The sequence below is a fragment of the Anneissia japonica genome, unplaced genomic scaffold, assembly GCF_011630105.1.
Source record: "Anneissia japonica isolate Jap-2015-1 unplaced genomic scaffold, ASM1163010v1 scaffold1356_len1145284_cov175, whole genome shotgun sequence".
Classification (NCBI taxonomy): Eukaryota; Metazoa; Echinodermata; class Crinoidea; order Comatulida; family Comatulidae; genus Anneissia; species Anneissia japonica.
In genome coordinates, this window is record NW_022706987.1 from 344,862 (window position 1) to 364,140 (window position 19,279).

Consider the following 19,279-nt stretch of genomic DNA (forward strand, 5'->3'; position numbering starts at 1 on the left):
TATATACATATATATATATATATATATATATATATGCCAATAGCACCTGATGCTAACCACCATGTGTATGCCAATAGCAAAGGTTGACTACATTCATACCAACAGCAGACAAAGGTTGACCCCCACCCAAATGTGTACATCAATAGACACAGGTTTCCTCCATGTGTACACCAACAGATTAAGAGATACAGGTTGACCTCCAAGGATATGCCAATAGCACAGGCTACTAATCACCATATGTGTACACTAATAGTGTAAATTGACCCCATGTGTATACTGTATAAGCACCCCGTTTGAATAAGCGCCCCTCTCGAATAACCGCCCCTCCTAACATAAAAATTTCCTTAAGCGCCCCGTTTGAATAAGCACCTCCTTCTAATTTGGATACATAAGCGCCCCTTTTAATAATATCATAAGATTTTCTTTTTAGCAAGTCAATAATCCAATCAATAATGGGACTGTGGTTGTTGGCATGATTTGAGCTGCGCAGAGTGGAAACACATTCTCCTTAGGTCAATATCAAAATGAGGATATTTCTCTTGAACAGATGAGAGCTCCGATCCCTATGTATATTTCCAACTATTTCCAACTACTCTTTTTACATATTTGTCTATGCATAGCCGTACTCCTCTTTTTCTTTTTCCGACCTTTAGCATGTCTGCGTTTTCAAGAAAAAATACAATGATCCTGCCATCCTGCTAATCTCAATCGGCCGATGGCCAGCAAGCTAACCACTACCCACCACCACTAATTGCATCTGCTATTTTGCTGTTACGTAAATATTCACGCATTCTTGTCATGAGCCATGTTCTCTGGACGATTATCTTTTCTGCCTAACCACCAATTCGTAATGTCCTTATATAATCTTTATTTCATTCAAAAAGTGCCTCTTGAATTTAATAATTTCCCATAAGAACCCTTTAATTTTCATCTATTTCCATAAGCGCCTCCACAATTTCCACTCTGTTTTCATAAGCACCCCCTTTAAATAAGCGCCCCGTTTGAATAAGCGCCCCTCAGAAAGTGCAACAAATATTTTAAGCACCCAGGCGCTTATTCGCGCGAGTACAGTAAATAGCAACTAGAGGTTGACCCATATGCCAATATGTACTGTAGCACACACTAAAACAGAGGTTGACCCTATTGATGCACTGGCCAACAGCAGACGATTACCCCATGCACATGCCAATAGCAAAGATTATGCCCATGTGCATGCCAAAAGCAGAGGCTTACCCCTATCTACATGCCAGAGATTGATATGAGGAAGACACCATATGCATGGTACATACTGTAGACAGCTGTCCTACAAGTGTCAGGATCAAAATGCATTATTTCATGCCATTACCATTCTATTCCAATACCTTTATATGATTTACGAATCTCAGTTCTTCGGTTCTCATTGTTGTAAAAACTTTTAACATAAGAAGAAAACCGAGACCATATACCCCCTAGGCAACGAGAAGCAACAGCATAAGAAGAAAACTGAGAACATTATACCCTCTATGCAACAAAAAACAATCATTTAAACAACAATGATTTGACAAATTAATTATAAAGAAACCCATAATTAAATCGACAAATAAATGGTTAATGTATTAGCGATACCTTATTTTCAATTGTCTTGTATCTTACATATTGTTGTTATTAAGGTATTAATTCACATTGATTATGTTGATGGTGCACTGGGGCAGATGCAGAGGAGGTGCAGAGGATGTGGTCGCACCCCCTTGAATTGTATCAAGAAGAATAATTGTTGTATTGTATTATTGTAAGGTATGGGAGTACAATTTCCGGGCACCTAGAGGCAGCGTGGATCCAGACCTCTTCGCAACGTTCGACAATATAAAGTGATAGCAGTGCCTGGTAGTCTGGAAAATTCCAACTCTTTGTATCAGAAATGCCACCTACTGTACTTAAACCAAAGACAAAAATACATAGACAAAATAAACTTTTTGCATTGTCTAATTATTAATCGAAGAGGGACTGTAATTAAATCTGCTGCGCGATAATGTACATTACACTGTTGAGTTGTTTTATTATTATATGATTTATGGTATAATGTATGGTTAATACAAAAAATGGTTAATACAAAATCAATCACAGGGATGATAGGCTATACATGTGCGTTGATTCTTATTGAAAGGCATATATAATTATATTATATTTTGTTATTCTAAAATTACACCAAAGCGAAAACATATTATTTTTTATTATTACTTTTTGATTAATGAATTATTATTTCATTATTTTAAAGAATGCTATTCACAAAAAAAAAACAAGTCTTTAAGGGAGTTGGTAGCCTAATTGTTTATTTATTTCAACAATGTTTTACGAGGGTGGTCCATCCAGCCGGAGCTGATCATTAGGGACCCTCAATACATAACACAAGTAACAAAGGAAATATAAATAGAAAAACAAAGAAATTATAATGGGGAAAAAACAAAAAAAACAAAAAAAAAACCTAGACCTAGAGCTTAAAACTTAAGAACACACTTAGATACAGTACATCTAAAATGAAAGTCAAAAATAATCACCGAGCACAGAGAGACTGAAAGTGAACACAAAATCTGAAGAAGAGCAACAACGTGAATGGATGTAAACTTCAAATCATACAGCATTGGAAGTGGAAAAATAATAAAAAACAAAAATACTGAGAAATTGAGAAGATATCTAATAAGCGTATAATACTGTATTAATTGGCAGGTAAAATGTAAAGTTTCCAGGCCCGTATATCCAGTAGGGGGTTGTTACGAAGAGTGTGTATAACGCACCCAACCAAATTTGATGAGGTCCACATTTCCAAGACAGTCGAGAATGTACTAAATATTAATTTGTGATTTTCTGTGATATAAAAATAAAATCTTAAATTTTTTCATTTTAACCAGTAGGCCTAATCTACTCAGTCTGTCGTGATTTGGAAAAAACGCAATTTTGAAATTTTGGCTTAGGGGCACCCTGTGGATGTAATCTATCATGGAACGTGATCATATATATTTTTTTCGAAATATGAAATTATTATGAGAGTTATGCATTATATCTGACCGTCTAAACCACTAAGCATTGAAATGTTGGCAATCAACCAATCACAAAAGACATTTACATATATGCATATTTAATTACTTTCCCAGCTGGTGGCGGTACAATAAAAATGCATTATTATTTTTCCTGAAGTTACAACTTAAAAGTTGTGGTCATAAGATTAATTTTAGAACTGCATTATTAACAAGATTATTATTTTTTTATTTTTTTTAAATTGGATTTAACAGGTGTATAATGATTTTGATAAACAATGTATGCATTAACTATTTTTTTTTTTTATTGGGCCTTAGAAGCACTAACTTAAGTCAGACTCTAGGCTGGGTCTAGCAAATCGCTCATTGAAAACCATGGTCTTTGGTATCTAGAGGGATTAATAGATTATTAGGAATAATTGGAGGGAACAGCTAATGGTAAAAGATAGGAATTCAAACAGGACCACAGAAAAGTGGTCCTTAATTGGAGGTGGTCTTACATAGGAAGGGTCTTTAATTGGAGGGAGACCTGTACTTATCTAGTTTGAATCGAATGTATTTGTCCCAGGAATTGAAAATCTTGTTCAAATTATACTAAAATGATGTAATTAACAAAAACTCTTGAAAATTGTCTTTTACTTTCAATTTTAATTTTATTCCTTTTCATTATATTTCGGAGTAATATAAAAACATAGGCCTAGCCTAGGTTTTTATATTTCTGGTAGCTGGTTTTGATAATGCTGACAATAATCATGATTAATTAATATTATTGTAAACCAAATTCACAGGAAAATAACTCAAGCATGTGTTCCTTTAAATGGTATTTAATATGAGACATTTTTGTGTTAATTGAGGATTTACACCAAATGGTCGTGTTATCAATTCCCCACAGAAAAATGGAGTAACCCAAGAAAAAAATCGTAGCCTACTATGCGATGCAACTGCCTTTAATCTCGTCACGTGACCCACTCGTGATACTGCTATATTTTGCAAGGCTTCTTTATTCACATCTAGATAATATTAGGAATTTCCCTTGCGTCATAGAATCAGAAGAGGGCAACATTACTAAAAAAAATAAGCTGGAAATTTGCCTAGTAGTAAAGCATGCTCCTGCATCCCGGACAGTAAATTGGTTCGTATTCGTTAAGGGCTGTGACCTCAAAAGGTTAAATCACTGTTCTCTGAAAGCTAGACTACAATCAGTATGATGACAAGCCAACAAGAGGCAATACAATCTTCAGAAGTGCTATGGAAACACAATGCTGTTTCAATGTTAAACCACTTGGTGCCTCAGACCATAACACTGTTGCCTGGCGAATGAACACAATAACAACATACTGTAGCAAGCTGTTAACTAAGATATAATTATGCTCATCTGAAAATATAATTTAAATTTGAATATCAGCTCTAAGTTCAAATCACATATGAGTCAGTACAATTACAATATTTTTGACTTAACTTTGACCTGATATCCAGAATACATTAAAATCTGTCTATTTTTGAAAAAAATCAGTTCACACCGAAGGGGTTAAGAACGAAGTTTGAACTTTCTACGAAAGGATGATGTGTATTTGTGTACTGGTATAAATTTCATAATTAATATTAAGTGGGCCATTTTCAGTCTATGTAGAAATTTTCAACTTTTTATCTTCATTATTCCAGGAGATATAGCTTTGTAAAAACTGTACAAAGTTAAAGGAGCCATTACCGAGAAAGGGGGCATTGTACCTAAATTTCAAAAGGTCATAACTTAAAAACCAACTTGGAAATTGGAGCTGAAATTTTGGATTCTTTCATAATTGACATAGTATTTTTAGAATTTTTTTAAAGGAAAATCCAAGGGAAGTCACATTGTAACTTTAAATTTCTGGCTGATTTGAGCCAGAATGACTCAAAAACACATGTGAGAATTCATAATATTCAAATTATGTTAAGTACAGTACAGTGGAAAATGCAGCAGAGTATTCCGTATGTAGTACATGACTGGAACGTACTACTTCAGTGAGTGCGGCTGATACAAATGCGTATATTGTCACTAAATATAAAGGAATCAAATATTTAATAAAGTGACCATGTTAGTCACTAAAATAAGTCAGTATGTGACGAATAAGGAATGTCTACATCTATCACAACATTTTAGCATGTATTGTTTAATCCATTTTTACCATTTCTATATCAGTAGGCCTATATTACTTTTTTAATAATAAACAAAATTATTATTGGTTCATGTTTTTCTTTATTTAAAATGTAATCTGACTTTCATTTGCAAAGGTCTTTCAAAAAATATAGTTAAAGACGTAGCAGTATCCAATATTATGCTTTAGAATATTCTGTTATATGGCAATACTTACAGTATTTGGCTGCTGGGTTTCGAAGAATGATTATTTAATGATACTCCTGGGCAGATGCAAAGGGGGTCAGGCCCGTACCATGGGGGGGTTTAAAGGGGTTACAACGAACCGCCCAAAAACTGGAGAAGGTCCACATTTAAAAACGAAAAATTGATATTCGTAGACATATTTACAATGTTCTCCAGAGTATTGGAGGTCATACATGCCAAAGGGTCCACTTTTCACTGAAACGAACCTCCCACAAATTAAGTCACGCTACGGGCCTGGAGGTGATGGTCATTGATGTCCGGAACCCCTCCCCCCATCATCCTTAACATATTTCAGTGCTTTTTAGCTTTAAAAAAGTGTATGGATGTTAGGTAAATAGTCCGCAGGTTTATTTATTATTTAGGGGTGGTGGCCAGGGGTGTCATTTATGAGAATAATTTTCAGGCTAATAATAATACTATTGTTGGCTTTTAAGTTTCAAGTTTTAAGTTTTTAAGGTGGGATGGTTAAAGGCAAAAGATCGTTCCTCAAGTCATTAAAAGCTATGTTATTTACACTGGAGTTCCCCTCTTTCTGCACCCCCTCCTGTAAATATCTGGACCCGCCCCATACCTCACAGCCTCACGAAAGGCCGCCAAAGGCGGCCATTTCGCGAGCATACTTAATTCTATCAAGGTGTATTTGGTTTATTGTTCCTAAAGCTTTGTCCAGATTTTCAAATTTACTTGTGTCCATAATTATATAGTCATGATGTGCTTATGTATGGTAATGTTTGTTATATTAGGTATGTCACTGTTCACATTTTATTAAAAGCATTAAATCAATGGATTATGAAATGTTATGTTCAGTTAAAAAAATGAAATCTAAAAACCGAACAAACCAAACAAACAAGGCAATGCTTGGATTTATTATCTTTAAACTTGGCCAAGTATATACGAAGACACTATAGCTACTGAATCTCCCATTGCTGGCTGGGTAAGAATATTATTCATATTATTTTTACAAGTACATTTTAACTGTAAAAGTCCTTGGTTTTTATTAATTAAACTAGAAATTAAATAAAATAAAAACAATCCATGAAATTCGTTTGGCCTACCAGTACATTTAATGAACTTACCAGTGTTGTATCTGGCGCACTTCTGCCGAATGAGGACAAGATTAGATGCAATCCGAGCACGATGGACAGGACTTTTCACACCAAGATCCAACAGATCCTTCTCAGTCAGGTGTAACAAACTCTGAATTACAAACATATTATACCAATATTAGCTATTTTAATTCATTATTGAACATATAATTGAAGACACTCTAATATCTACATATCCAAACCAGTCACTCATCACAAATGTCTATATATCATACTATGTTGTTATTTTCCTCATTTTCAATGTTAAAATAACAATTTTTAACTATTTGGTGATGGTTTCTGCATAAAAATCCTTTAAAAAACATACAAGGCAAATAACCTTAAAAATAACCAACAAAAAAATGCTACCGGTAAGTTAGTATTCCCAGTGTTTACATAGTTCAATAATATGCTGAATGACATTGCAGTGCAGTGCAGTGCACCTGCAATATACAGATTTCTCTCACTTAAAAAGCTATGTGAATATTAAATGGGCCAACAATTTTGGTTGACACCCTGGCAGTACCAATCTTTTGATAAGCCACTGTTTACATTATATTGTAATCATAACAGAAAGTCAATTGTAGCATAATACGTAGATGGTTATCAGGTGTGTAAAGTCTGAGAGCATTGTTGTCTGTAGATGATATGAACACCACCAGAGTGATTGAATATACAGTAGTTAGTCTTTCATTTTTATAACACATTTTAAAAGCATATTTTGGCTGAAATCATCTAAAATAAGAAATTAGATAACAAAATAATCCAAAATTAGGCCAAGTTGAAATTTTAAACGAGGCTTTTATATTTTATTTTTAATATCAGGGCATGTATTATATTTATGACTATGAATTTTTTGTTTATACTGCCTGTAATAGGCCTACAATACTGTGACAATATAATAAGTTCCATCTTCTTGGTGAGATAGTCCTCCTTTTTTAACTTGTGTCCTGCCAAATCCCTAAATTGTCCTGCTTTTTGACAAATGTTTGGATGATTAAAAAAAATACTACTGTAAGTTTAAACAAAAAAAGATAAAATTTATCTCACAATTTACGTATATTCAATCAATAAATGTTGTTTTTATCAAAAGTAAGTTTGATTTAGCTTTAGTTTAATGTAACATTCGATAGATTTGAAGAATATAAAGAATTTGCTAAAGGGTAGACCAGGCCCATTGTTAGGCTAGGCCAAGCTGATTAGGCCAAGCCGTTCAAGCCATCTCGGTAAAAAGTGGCAGTCCTAAATATTTGTAGGCCGTCCAAAAGACAGCCGGACGGCTCGCTGGCTAAGCCTATGGATACAACGTTATCCAAGTGCAGTATGTACTGTACTACTGAAGACAACTGAATCATCTAGAGAGCAAGACACAAGTCAATTAAAATGGGATTGGTTTTGTGAATACCGTACTTCTATGACAACTTGGCCTAACAGACAACCCTGACTGAAACCATTCAGACAAAAATTCAACTCGGCCACACCCATTTTTTATGGTGTGTATATATATATATATACTGTCTCTTATACACATCTAGATGTGTATAAGAGACAGCCTTTATTCGGCTCTTAGGGGGAAACTCTTTTGTCTATGATTTCGCCTGAACGTTGTGCATAAGTGATCGTTGATTGGTTAAGTTGTCACTAAAACTACAAAGTAGTTCTCTCAAGCTAATAACTACCAATTACTTTTTCTTTATTATATTATGTAGATAGAGAACTTACATCAACGGTTGTATTAGGCTTGAAGAGGCTGACATATTCCTCAAGTTCCAACGTTCTCAACCAGACATCAACTGCAACACCCTGGGTCATCATATCATCTGTGTACAAAAGAATTTTCATGTTAAAGACGTTAATTAAACAACCAATAGAAAACAAAGACTTAAAACTACGAAACATACTCTTTTTTTCCTGTGCAATAAAAACAATGTCGACTGCAGTCCTGGACCCTGGGGTAGCGTAGCTATTGGTGCCCCAAAAGCAGGAATCTTGGGGTGAGGGGAGGCACTTAGCGGGGTACACGGACAAAGTCTCTGGTGGGAGGGAAAAGGCTCATAGGTCAGCCATTTCATGTAGTTGATGCTATGCCCAATTCAAACGATTAGACATAAAGACCAATCACTCCAAGGAGTCCATACCTCCACCCTTTGCCTGGAAACAGAGCAATACCCACGCCATGAATGGGTGATTCCATTATTTTCTTTTATAATCAAAGGAAGTTCAAGGGGAAAAAATGAATTTCCATGACCTAATGGACATCGATCAGTGGAGGACAAGGGCCCACATTTCAAACTGGGAGGCCCCACAGTTCTCCACACTATTCACCATCTTCTATAGTGAAAACCTCACTTTTCATAGTGAGTGTAAAGAACAACTTACAACAATTACGAATGCCTATCATGAATTTGTCTGTTCACTTTTCTCTAAATCATATTTTATTGTCATTGTTGAGAACATAGAAATTTGTTTTGCGCTGTTGGTAGAACACAGGCCAAAAAGTAGAACAAACGCAAACAAAGAAACAGAGCGCAAAAAGTAAACAATTTATTCTGTATCATTTTAGTCAGATGCATTTTAAATTATTTAAGCCTATGCAAAAAACATTATTTTCTGTGCCCTTTTCACAATTGTCTGCACGTTACAATGGCACTTCGTATCATTGGATATATAAATACCAAGGAATTTCAATTTCTCAACAAAGTCGACTGGGACATCATTAATAAATATAGGGTATTTTGGATTTATAGCTTTCCGGAAGTCTACAACCATTTCCTTAGTTTTAGATACATTCAAGTCGACAATGTCTTGAACTTGCTTTCGATAATATGACTCATCATTATCTTGGATAAGTCCTACAATGGTGGTGTCATCAGCGAACTTTGCTATGTGGCAGTTATGGAACGTTGTTATACACAATCATATGTAAACAAAGTGAAAAGGGTGAAAGGACGCACCCCTGGAGTACACCAGTATTAACTATTCGTTTATCAGAGGTGAGGGTACCCACTCTGGTAAACTGAGGTCGATCTGTATAGGAAATTACGAACCCAGTTACAAATAGATACATCAAAACCTATTTCAGTCATCTTTGCATACAACTTGTGCGGTATAATCGTGTTAAATCAGAGCTAAAATCAATATAAAATTCTTGCACATCTTTTATCACAATCCAGATGCTAAGACCTTATGCAGAGTAATTGATACGGCATCATCAGTAGAAGGATTTGATCTAGATATGCAAACTGATATGGGTCCAGATTTACCGGACACTCAAAACACTTCATTATGACAGAGGTTAAAGCAATGGGTGGGTAATCGTTACTATTGGGGAATGTTTTGGTATTGGAATTATTACTGAATCTTTAAAACAATGCGGAATAAAAGATGGGAACAATTGAATATATATCTGAAGATGTGCGAGATCTCACGGCAACAGTGTTTAACTAGAGATGGACTAATACCATCTGGACCTGCAGATTTTGTTGACTTGCATCTTCGGAATTCCCAACACATTTCCTCTTCAGGAATAAGTAAAGAACAATCCTTATCATAACGATTGTCATCGGCGGAAGAATCACTATTTTCAACATCATTAGGGAGAGGAGTGTCAAAACGACTGAAAAAATCATTTAATTGCTGGGGTAGATTATCTTTTGAATGATTAACATTAGACTTCCGTTTATAGTTAGTTATTTTATTTAACCCCTTTCTAATTCCTTAGTATCACCTGAACATATATCTTCCTCACATGTATTTTCATACTCAATTTTGGCTTTCTTTATCCCCTTCTTTAACTCGTATTTTGCTTTTTTGAACATTTTTTTATCTTTTGATCTAATAGCCATGTCTCTATTCCGTATCAAGGTCTTAACAGACTTATTAAACCAGGGTTTTTGATTATGATCTATGTGTATAAGATAAGTTTTTAACTACAAACTTATCTATACACAAACCTTGACAAACTTTTAAATAACAGGCAACAGATTCCGTACGTGTTAATGTCCGAGTCCTTAAAAATATCCCAGTCATTATATTATCTGTTGTCCATTTGCTGGTCACACGTGATTTAACAGCCTCTCGCTTGAACTGACATCTATATCCCGGTATCATGTAGATAAGGGGCGACAAGGGATCGTAAGGGGCGACAACGATCGTAAGCGACTCCAGCATCGGGGTGCAGGTGGCTGATAGAATCTTAACATCCCTTATACCAATTCTGGTATATAAGTAGACATACTCCGCCCCCGCGGGATTTCCTCACTACATTTAGATCGCGATCCTGTCTGTATAGACTGAAGTCTGGGGTGTGACATACAGCTGGTCAGTTACATTTTGATCCAGCCAAGTTTCCGAAAATGCAAAAACACTTGATTTCTACTTTATGATTTATTCACTTTAATGTATTAAGTCCCATATTGCATTTAATATTATCTGCATGGAGAGCGATTCCTGTTTTTCCTAATTTCAAAATTATTACAGGTATAGTCAAACCTAAATGCATTTAAATTCTTAGTTAATTGAACTACTGTAATAGCCGTTACTACCTGTATATACAACCGATGACACAGATACTTGCTTTATAAAATTATTTTTATTGTTTTCCCCCGGGCATAGGCCTGCCTTCCCCCACTATCGGCTGTAGGGAATAAAATGATACAGTAATTAAAGGTGTTACAGGTATGTACGAACGAAAGACCATGTACTGTAATAGTAATGTTCTTCACTCCAACAACTAATGCTACTTTCGGTTTTCCTACAGTATACAGTAGGCCTACATATCACTTCCAAGGCATTGCATAGCAAAGAAGAAGGCCATTAAAGTCACTGACCTAGCAGTGTATTTAGGCAATGTTCACACACAATTGTTGCTAACCATTACAAACAGTCCAAAATCTTTAGGACCATACTTCCGGGGTTGATGAAGTATTTGGTGGTAAGGGGTGCGTGACAGTCCACACCACCTCAGCCCAGGGGTGGCACCATTGGGGCGAGCTGCCAACCCATCCCCGTTGGAGAAAAAAAAACACAATTGTCGGGGAGAAAAAATGTATATATATTTTCTGCATATTAGTAGACTCTAAAATCGATGAAATATAAATTTTAACATTATTCTGGAGATTCGACCACTGGAACACTTTCGAGAGTTTTTTCTATCGGCGGGGACATAGGCCGATGATTGGCTTATCCCTATCTGTTAAATTGACAGCAGCCGATCAGGATCAGAACGCTGCAGTGTGAACCAGGCCTTAAAATTGAGACAGTGTCTAAAGAAACAAAAAAATGATCATTTACAGTATATCTTAAGTTAAGCAAATCTTTTCCTGTTAAAACATCATTAAACTTTATCTACACTAGCTTAATTTCATCAGATTATTTATATTACTATATATACTTGCCTGGAGTAATACTCATGACTATCTAATTAATAAAGTTGTTATCATCCAGAAGAGAGCAATTAGGTCTCTCTCAGGCTTTGCACGTCATGCACACACATTTTATGGAACATGATATTCTTAGGTTTGAACTTTCATATAATTAAAATGAATGTATTTTTATGTTTCACAAAGGAAAGGGTGACGTCCCCACTGGGTTATCTGACCCTTTCTGTAAAAACAATGTGATTCATTACTAGGCAAAGAGACCATTATAATCTTCCTTTTAATAGACTTACTTTTAGGAAAAAATAATTTTTTAATATGGCCTTGACGTCTGGAAGAAACTACCAAATTACACCAATTTAAACTCTATCAGGTATTTAAATCTGACTGTAAAAAATATTTCTTGCAATTCACCTGATCATTTTTGCCCATGCTTCTGTATATTACTGTGAAATATTATTTAACTGAGGAGTCAAATATTTCAAAGTTTTAACACTTTTTTTGGTTCCATCACATGTTCTTATGGTATTTAGGCCTACATTTCTTTTAGAAGTTAGCAAAAATGGGTCAAAAATTATTTTATTTAAAAGTCAGATAATGATAAAACACTTCAACATGTGAAGAAAACTACTGTCATAAATCATCATTAAACATCATTCAATTTATGTGACAGAAAGGAAACAGACATAAATATATCTATTAATGTGAAAGAAATACAATTAGCAAAACACGAAAACTTCAAATGTCTTGTAATTTTATGGAAAACTATAATCCAATTTGGCTTTGGGCAAATGAATAGATGTTTTTCCCAAATTTCCTTAACAAACAAATAGGTAAATTCCTTGAATTGAAATTCTTGATAATTTTTATATAATAATTGCTAGAGGAAATGTCAAATCAAATGTATACGGTATTCCAGAAACAAAATTAGAAAATTTGAGGTTGATCCAATGAAAACTACAACATCAACCGGATTTCGCAGGTTGCCATAAAATCCAGCTGATTTTGCTCTACTCTACGTGCAATATCCTATACAAATATACCAATTTGTGCTAATATAGCAAGCAAACACCATGTTCTCTGACGATGGCCTATGTGGGAACTTGCGCTATAACAGGCGTCCAGAGTATTTACTGACTACAATATTTTTTATGAATATCCACACTTCCACCATTTAATTCATTTTTTTATTTTACAGGCCTCTAATAGAAACATACCTGTATTTTCACGTTCCTGTTAAATAAAAATAAATCCAAAAGAGTAGAATAAGGTGCTCAGACGCTTCAAAAACAACCGATATGGATCACTAATTTACTGGGTAAAAGTCAACAGTTAATAACCTCTCGCCGAATATGAAAAGAGTGGAAATGAAACACCATGTCTGATAACTACGTAAAGGACTTTGATCATTATGTCAAAAGCAAACAGTAGTACATGAATTGCATTGGTACTCAGACGGTTATTAACACAGGTACTACACCTAAACGCTTGATAAGCCCATCAACTCTCCGGAATGTTATCAATATACTACCTGATAAATGATCTAGAAAGAACAGAAAATAGGCTGCAGTTTTATTGAGCTCAGATACTGTAATGATCCATGATTGATGCAATGTTTAAACAGTAGGAAGTTTAAGCTAAAGTCAGCACATCTAATTTCCCTTTTAATTGATTAATAATCAGATTACTAGTAATACAAGAGTAATAGTATAACCCACTAGCAATTTATCCTTGTTTCAGTTGTGACAATGATAATTAATATTCATAAATACGGTAATAATTCTAATTGGACAAATTTATACAAACTACCATTGCACAAAATCCCCACTTATTAATTATCTTAATTACTGCACACAAGTCTAGGCCTATTAAATTGTACTTCATCAAATTTTTACGATTATGTTATACAGTAGTTTCATTTATGTGAACTACTGTACTGTACATGGGGTTTGGGGTTTTTTGAATACTGTACATTTTACTCCAAAAAAAAGCTTTTCTCTTTTTAAAAAAAAATCCTCTCTTAAACTAAATCTCTCTTTATTTAAATAAATACACTCACACACATGAATATAATTTTCTTTACCTACATTTTTAAAAATTTTGATGAATTTTGGGGGTCCTGGGCCGACTAAAATTATCCACCACTGGACATAATATACAGTGTGTCGATATCAGAGACACATTATGCTGTTATCTATCAACAAAGCCCTTTTGGGTAGTGGGCCATTCGGGCCCATATGGCTTGGAGGCCCTGTGGACCGCCTCATGAGAGAACATAGGCATACGCCATTGCTTTGGGTTTTCATATCAGGACATGTTCTTTTATCAAGATATTGCATAATATGTAATGAATAATATAAATCACAAGTTGGTACTGCAGCTGAGTTGGTAGAGTATCCGAACGGTAATTGGAAGGTCTTGGGTTCAAATCCTGACGGAGACATACGTTTTTCTCTAATATTTATTAACATCTTTACCAGTGGAGGTGTATTTAAATACAGTACCTACAGGTAAGGTATGATTTCTATAATTGTAATTAAATTGTAGGTCTATGATAGGAATTATGGTGGCACCCAGTGTAAATTCACTTTTCAAGGACTTTCCAAGGACATAGATTCGATAAAGGACATTTTATTCCATAAAAAACACTGCTGGCTAAATAAACATGATTGTAATGCGGTACCACCAAGCACGACAACAAGTCGTTCTCACGACGTACCGCACAAAGTCTAAGAAGCACTGACCTAGAAAACGTCGGTTGCATCATCTCTTGGCCTACTTGCTAGCTGTATCAAATTTAGGACGATAACAAATTATCTCTATACATTAGCTGGCTATCCCAGAACTGTAATAATTTTTAATACTCCACTCAACAAAATTCAAACACATTTACTGTTCATATTAATGTACATGCAGTACATTGCAAGATATTCTCAAAACATTTATAATTACAGTGGAATCTCTGAATAGAACCAGTTTATACATCATTAATACAAAGTCAATTCTAAAAATATAAAATTAGAAAATCTGTTTTCATGGATTTTCAAGTACGAACATCAACTGTCAAGAATATTCCAAGGGCTTTTCAAATTCAAGGACTTTCTATTGGACCGTACGAACCCTGTAAATTTACTGATTAAATGTAAAAATTAGCAAAATCACAAAGGCTCTGTCTTCTTAATAGCTTTGTAGTACTGTAGAAAACACTACTACTAATATTTTAAAAATCAACCAACCAGGCAGCGCGCAAACGTCCCTGACGATGGTAAAAACTGGAATAATTTGGTTTATAATCCTTTTTATAATCATAATTATTTTAAAAAGCATTAAAGAGTAGTAATATCATCAGGCTTAATATTTACTGTTTGAAGTTTGCATGGCAAAGTAATAATAAATTAATGTTTGCAGTACACGACGTAGATAGTCCTGAAAAAACTTTTGTTTGTTGAGAATATTTCAACGTTTCAGATATTATTCTCCTGAAAACGACTCAAAGCAACCCAATTGAAACGTCAAGACATTCTCAACAAACAACAGTTCTTTTCAGAACTATCTATGTGGTGTACTGCAAGTATTAAATTTATGCTTCATATTTATTTTTTAAAACAAAAACCCATTGTATTTGAACTCACTAAATAACTCCAAGGCTGCCAACTGCACATCAGGTTTTCTATTCACTGAAGAATATATAGAATTTTCATCAGTAATATCAATTGTTGAAAGCTCAACCGTGGGACTGCTGATTGATATAATTTGTTTCTGTTTGTTCTTAGTTCTTCCTCTGTGTTCAGACGCTCCACGACGAAGAGCGACATCATATTCCACTTTGGCGCTGCCATTTTTACTGCCCTCTTTCCTGAACGATTTTGACCTTCCAAGTTTGTTTGGTATCAAAGACCATCGCTTGCGTACTTTCTTGGATTCCTTGTCAACCTGTGTGTTCTTTTGATCATTAAAATCTCTCCGTTCCATGCTATCTAGAGAAACACGCAAATGTCATATACATTTATTCTTGGGCAGATTTCTTATGATCGATAAAGGAAAATAAAAAGTGAAACTTGACTTGAATGCTATCCAATTTGTTGCATTTTATATCAACACAAGGATCTGCAAATCCAACAGCAAGCATGAATAGAAAAAAGTTGCGAAGTGCAAGAACCATGAAACACAGAATCAACAATCTGTTACAATTTCTGCTTTATGCTGTGATTCACAATATAGAGCAAGCAACATTGGTCAAGGATAATGCCTCGTCTACCACACATCTTACCCAAAGCAAAATAAAAAACTCAGTGGGGAAGGAGAGAATACACAAACTATAGAAATATACAAAATACAAACAGCAAGCACTCCAAAAAAAAAAGTGGAAATCCTTATAAATATGCACTACAATCTCAAAGTGTGTCCTGAGTATTATCTTGTTCTAGAAATATTAAAAGCTAATCCATATTTTTTGTGAAGTTAAGTGAATAATTAGACTGTGAGATAATGCAATGAAATTTGTGTACACATGATGGAAGCTGAATCAAGAACGCCTGTGATTGGTCAATTGATAATACATGTATCCTGTACTCTGCCTTTGCTCGGAAATATTGTCTCAGCGAATACCAATGCTGTCATTCAACAAGATACAGTACGAAGAGTGAAATAAATTGCAGTGTGCTAGATTTATGCAATTATTAATATGATTTCAGTAAGTACTATTGTTCTTCAATTTAAAACAATAGGTTTTGTTCCTAATTAAATTACTAACAATTATTAACACTTTTTTAAGTATGTATTTTCAACTTACTAAAATATATACATTCAAAATATTGGCAAATAAAATAATATATTAACTTTTTAATAATATATAGATTATAAATACAAAAATATAGGCCTATAATTTTTGAAATACTTTTAAACAAAAGCAGAATTATTAAATTGATTTCAATTCAATTGGCATTTTCACAATTTCATTTAAAATCCTATTTATATTTCTGTCAGTAATACAGAATGTAAATAAGCCATTGTTTGAGAAGAGTTGTTTTGAACAGAAGTGCATTATTTAGGAATTAAAACATGACCTTGGAATTGCAAGGCAATCACCTGTAACAAACACTGCACCACAGATCATATACCGCACATTCACTAGTCAACAGCCTTACATAAAACAAAAGAATTTCAATATCAAACCTAATTATCCTTGATATTCAAAATTCCAAAAATGTTGTTATTCTGGATGGCAATTTAAAATTTTAACCTTGGAATTCCAATTACATTTCAATTTTAGAATTTTAATTCCAGTTATCACTCAACAAATCAGGGAATTGAAATTGTGAATTCTAATACAGTTATTGGCATTTCAGATGTCAGCTCAAACTATTTAGCATATCTGCTAAACAAAATGAAGGTCATTTCACTATCTCTACTGAGTGAATGTACAGAAACAGATCAGTGTAAAGCCTTTGTCTTAGAATGTTACGAAACGGGGCATCAGTGTACAACCATTTCATAGACCCTAGGGTAAGCAAAACCTTGTCGCACTACCTGTATACCATGCTGTATACATTGTGGTTTATCTGTGTCTGGATCTACCAAGGCAACCTCTAATTTCAGGAGACATCTCCAAGTAAGTATTCATATGCTGCAGGTACTAAATTAATAAGCAATTAGTAGAGCTGCGCAGTCACTAGCAGATAATTATTATACAAAGGTTAGTTTTAATACTTGAAAACAATTTCCTGAGGGACTGCAAGGCCCATATTGAGTTTGAGTTCCAAGCGGGAACAGCAAATATTCGGAGAAGCTTCAGTTCTACCCGTGAAGCGTTTCATCATACCCAGGCAACAGTTGGCTTTGGACGTAGTAGTTTCAACATGTGGAGACCATTTTAGATCTGGAACTAAAGTACTGTTAGTACAAGATTCTTGTGTTCAAAGACCCTCTCTAAAGCATGTGTTATTAATATGGTAATTATCAGAATTAAACTTTTATTATGAGAAAAATAGTAATAAATGTTTTGCACTTGGATCCATTATTTCATTTCATTTATTTCGCCAGATATAAATATAAATATACAAATATAAAATTTCAAAAATAGAATTGTTGCCATGTGGCAGGATTGCCCAAAAGTAGAAGATCTACTGTCGAGGGGCTCTCCTCATGACAACAAAAATACAATATCGCAATTCAATATACATAATTTAAAAAAAAAAAAAAAAAAAATATTATAAACATTAAAATGCAGTACGGTATAAGAACAAGGCAATCACCTGTAACAAACACTGCACCACAGATCCATACCGCACATTCACTAGTCAACAGCCTTACATAAAACAAAAGAATTTCAATATCAAACCTAATTATCCTTGATATTCAAAATTCCAAAAATGTTGTTATTCTGGATGGCAATTTAAAATTTTAACCTTGGAATTCCAATTACATTTCAATTTTAGAATTTTAATTCCAGTTATCACTCAACAAATCAGGGAATTGAAATTGTGAATTCTAATACAGTTATTGGCATTTCAGATGTCAGCTCAAACTATTTAGCATATCTGCTAAACAAAATGAAGGTCATTTCACTATCTCTACTGAGTGAATGTACAGAAACAGATCAGTGTAAAGCCTTTGTCTTAGAATGTTACGAAACGGGGCATCAGTGTACAACCATTTCATAGACCCTAGGGTAAGCAAAACCTTGTCGCACTACCTGTATACCATGCTGTATACATTGTGGTTTATCTGTGTCTGGATCTACCAAGGCAACCTCTAATTTCAGGAGACATCTCTAAGTAAGTATTCATATGCTGCAGGTACTAAATTAATAAGCAATTAGTAGAGCTGCGCATAGTACACCAGCGGATAATTATTATACAAAGGTTAGTTTTAATACTTGAAAACAATTTCCTGAGGGACTGCAAGGCCCATATTGAGTTTGAGTTCCAAGCGGGAACAGCAAATATTCGGAGAAGCTTCAGTTCTACCCGTGAAGCGTTTCATCATACCCAGGCAACAGTTGGCTTTGGACGTAGTAGTTTCAACATGTGGAGACCATTTTAGATCTGGAACTAAAGTACTGTTAGTACAAGATTCTTGTGTTCAAAGACCCTCTCTAAAAGCAATGTTATTAATATGGTAATTATCAGAATTAAACTTTTATTATGAGAAAAATAGTAATAAATGTTTTGCACTTGGATCCATTAAGTTTTGGTTTGTACCGTATTTTTAATGTGATTGACCTATGGTAACTTTTTTAGGCCTTTTTGTTAACTTTCTTTGTTATGGATGCACCACCTACATGGTTGATTTCATTTTCATTTCATTTCATTTCATTTCATTTCTTTAGGCACGAGGGCCAAGGATATGCCAATAAGTGAACTTAATCACTGTCCTACGTGGCATATCCATTTAACAACAGGGGACTTAATGGACCAGTACACC

At 34.4% G+C, this 19,279-nt stretch overlaps 1 protein-coding gene and 1 long non-coding RNA gene across 5 annotated transcripts in view; one reads left to right on the forward strand and one right to left on the reverse strand.

Annotated features, from left to right (window-relative positions):
• LOC117106255 (breast cancer anti-estrogen resistance protein 3-like) overlaps nt 1-19,279 on the reverse strand; it is a 35,986-nt gene that overhangs the window by 13,108 nt on the left and 3,599 nt on the right. Inside the window, exons 2-5 of one of the 4 annotated variants that reach the window (XM_033247611.1) lie at nt 15,487-15,831; nt 8,199-8,296; nt 6,468-6,588; nt 1,362-1,448 (exon numbers count right to left, since the gene is read on the reverse strand). In XM_033247611.1, the coding sequence (XP_033103502.1) occupies nt 1,362-1,448; nt 6,468-6,588; nt 8,199-8,296; nt 15,487-15,831 (651 nt within the window). Of the gene's footprint in view, nt 1-1,361; nt 1,449-6,467; nt 6,589-8,198; nt 8,297-13,071; nt 13,201-15,486; nt 15,832-19,279 lie in introns of those variants that run through there. The other 3 variants (XM_033247614.1, XM_033247613.1, XM_033247612.1) reach the window with 3 other exon arrangements.
• LOC117106257 overlaps nt 16,466-19,279 on the forward strand; it is a 5,463-nt gene continuing 2,649 nt past the window's right edge. Inside the window, exon 1 of the long non-coding RNA XR_004445033.1 lies at nt 16,466-16,547. This is a non-coding gene — a long non-coding RNA (uncharacterized LOC117106257). The remainder of the gene's footprint in view (nt 16,548-19,279) is intronic.